This window comes from Suricata suricatta, chromosome 8 (genome assembly GCF_006229205.1).
Source record: "Suricata suricatta isolate VVHF042 chromosome 8, meerkat_22Aug2017_6uvM2_HiC, whole genome shotgun sequence".
Classification (NCBI taxonomy): Eukaryota; Metazoa; Chordata; class Mammalia; order Carnivora; family Herpestidae; genus Suricata; species Suricata suricatta.
Window position 1 is genome coordinate 68,778,534 of NC_043707.1, and position 1,064 is coordinate 68,779,597.

Here is a 1,064-nt window from a genome sequence, read left to right on the forward strand (position 1 = left end):
CCCCCCCCCCCCCCCCGTTGAACTATCCACTGCCCTGGCCATGCTCTGATACCTTGAATCAGCTTCAAGGCATTCTCCAGGTACTCATCTTCTGTGATAGGGTAATCATTTAACTTCAGCTCCAGGGTGAAATCCCTCACAGTCCAGATAAAGTCTGGAAAGAAACTCACAAACTCTGTAGAATCTTCTATTCCGTCCTCTTTTGGAGAGGACTTTGTCCTGATTAGTTCTGTGAGCTCTGTCACATAACTAGGGCTCCGTTAAGGAAGAACAAGTTCGTACCCCAAACTCCCACATTATTTATTAGGAACACTTCCTTTTGCCCTGGGTCCCCTCGAGTCCACCAGAGACAACTAAATGGCAGCAAAGGAGAAACCAACTTGATCTCTGTTCCCATAAACCTAATGAAACACGGTGCTTTGTTGCCTGAAAAGGATACTGCAGCTGCTCCAGGGCCTGGTGGTTGATGGTGCCCAAGCTGTTGTAGACGAAAGTGCTGCTCAGAAGCACAGCCAGGGCAAAGATCCAGGAGTCATTCTTAGGGTCCCCCTTGCAAAGCACATTCGAGCAAGAGTTTTAGGACTTAGCTCTTTAGAAATTCATTCAGACACTTACTCCATCAGTCTTTCATTTATTATTTCAGCTAACATACTTGCCATGCAAAGAAATAACTTTGAAGACAGACATAAATACTGATATCAACTTTGACAATTACAAAGTGATTGTGATTTTTTTCATATACACAAAGATTCTCATCTTCACAGAGCTTTCTTTTTCCTCAATTGGAGAACATAAAAGAACATAGATACATACCGGTACATAACCTGGTATGCAATTAGTATTCAATGATGAGGGTTAGCATCTATTCATTTTATATGTAAGTATATAAAAGATACCATAATTCCCGTAACCAGAGACTTAAATAATGTTCAATTAAATTCAACAAATATTTATTGGAAGTGACTGAATGCTTCCCACTTTTCCCTTATATTTAAAAAGCAAACTGAAAAGTGGCAACTGTTACTTTCAAGATGACTATGTCAAAGTGGTGCTAAATACCCATA

General features: G+C 40.5%; 1 protein-coding gene across 1 annotated transcript in view; it reads right to left on the minus strand.

Moving 5' to 3' along the window:
• Positions 1-558, minus strand: part of LOC115297644 (guanylate-binding protein 6-like) — a gene marked incomplete at its 5' end in the record, with an annotated part of 29,855 nt that extends 29,297 nt beyond the window's left edge. The window contains 2 exons of the mRNA XM_029945806.1: positions 1-249; positions 440-558. The exon at positions 1-249 is cut by the window's left edge and continues 286 nt beyond it. Coding sequence (XP_029801666.1) covers positions 1-249; positions 440-558 — 368 coding nt within the window. The remainder of the gene's footprint in view (positions 250-439) is intronic.
• Positions 559-1,064: the final 506 nt, after the last annotated feature.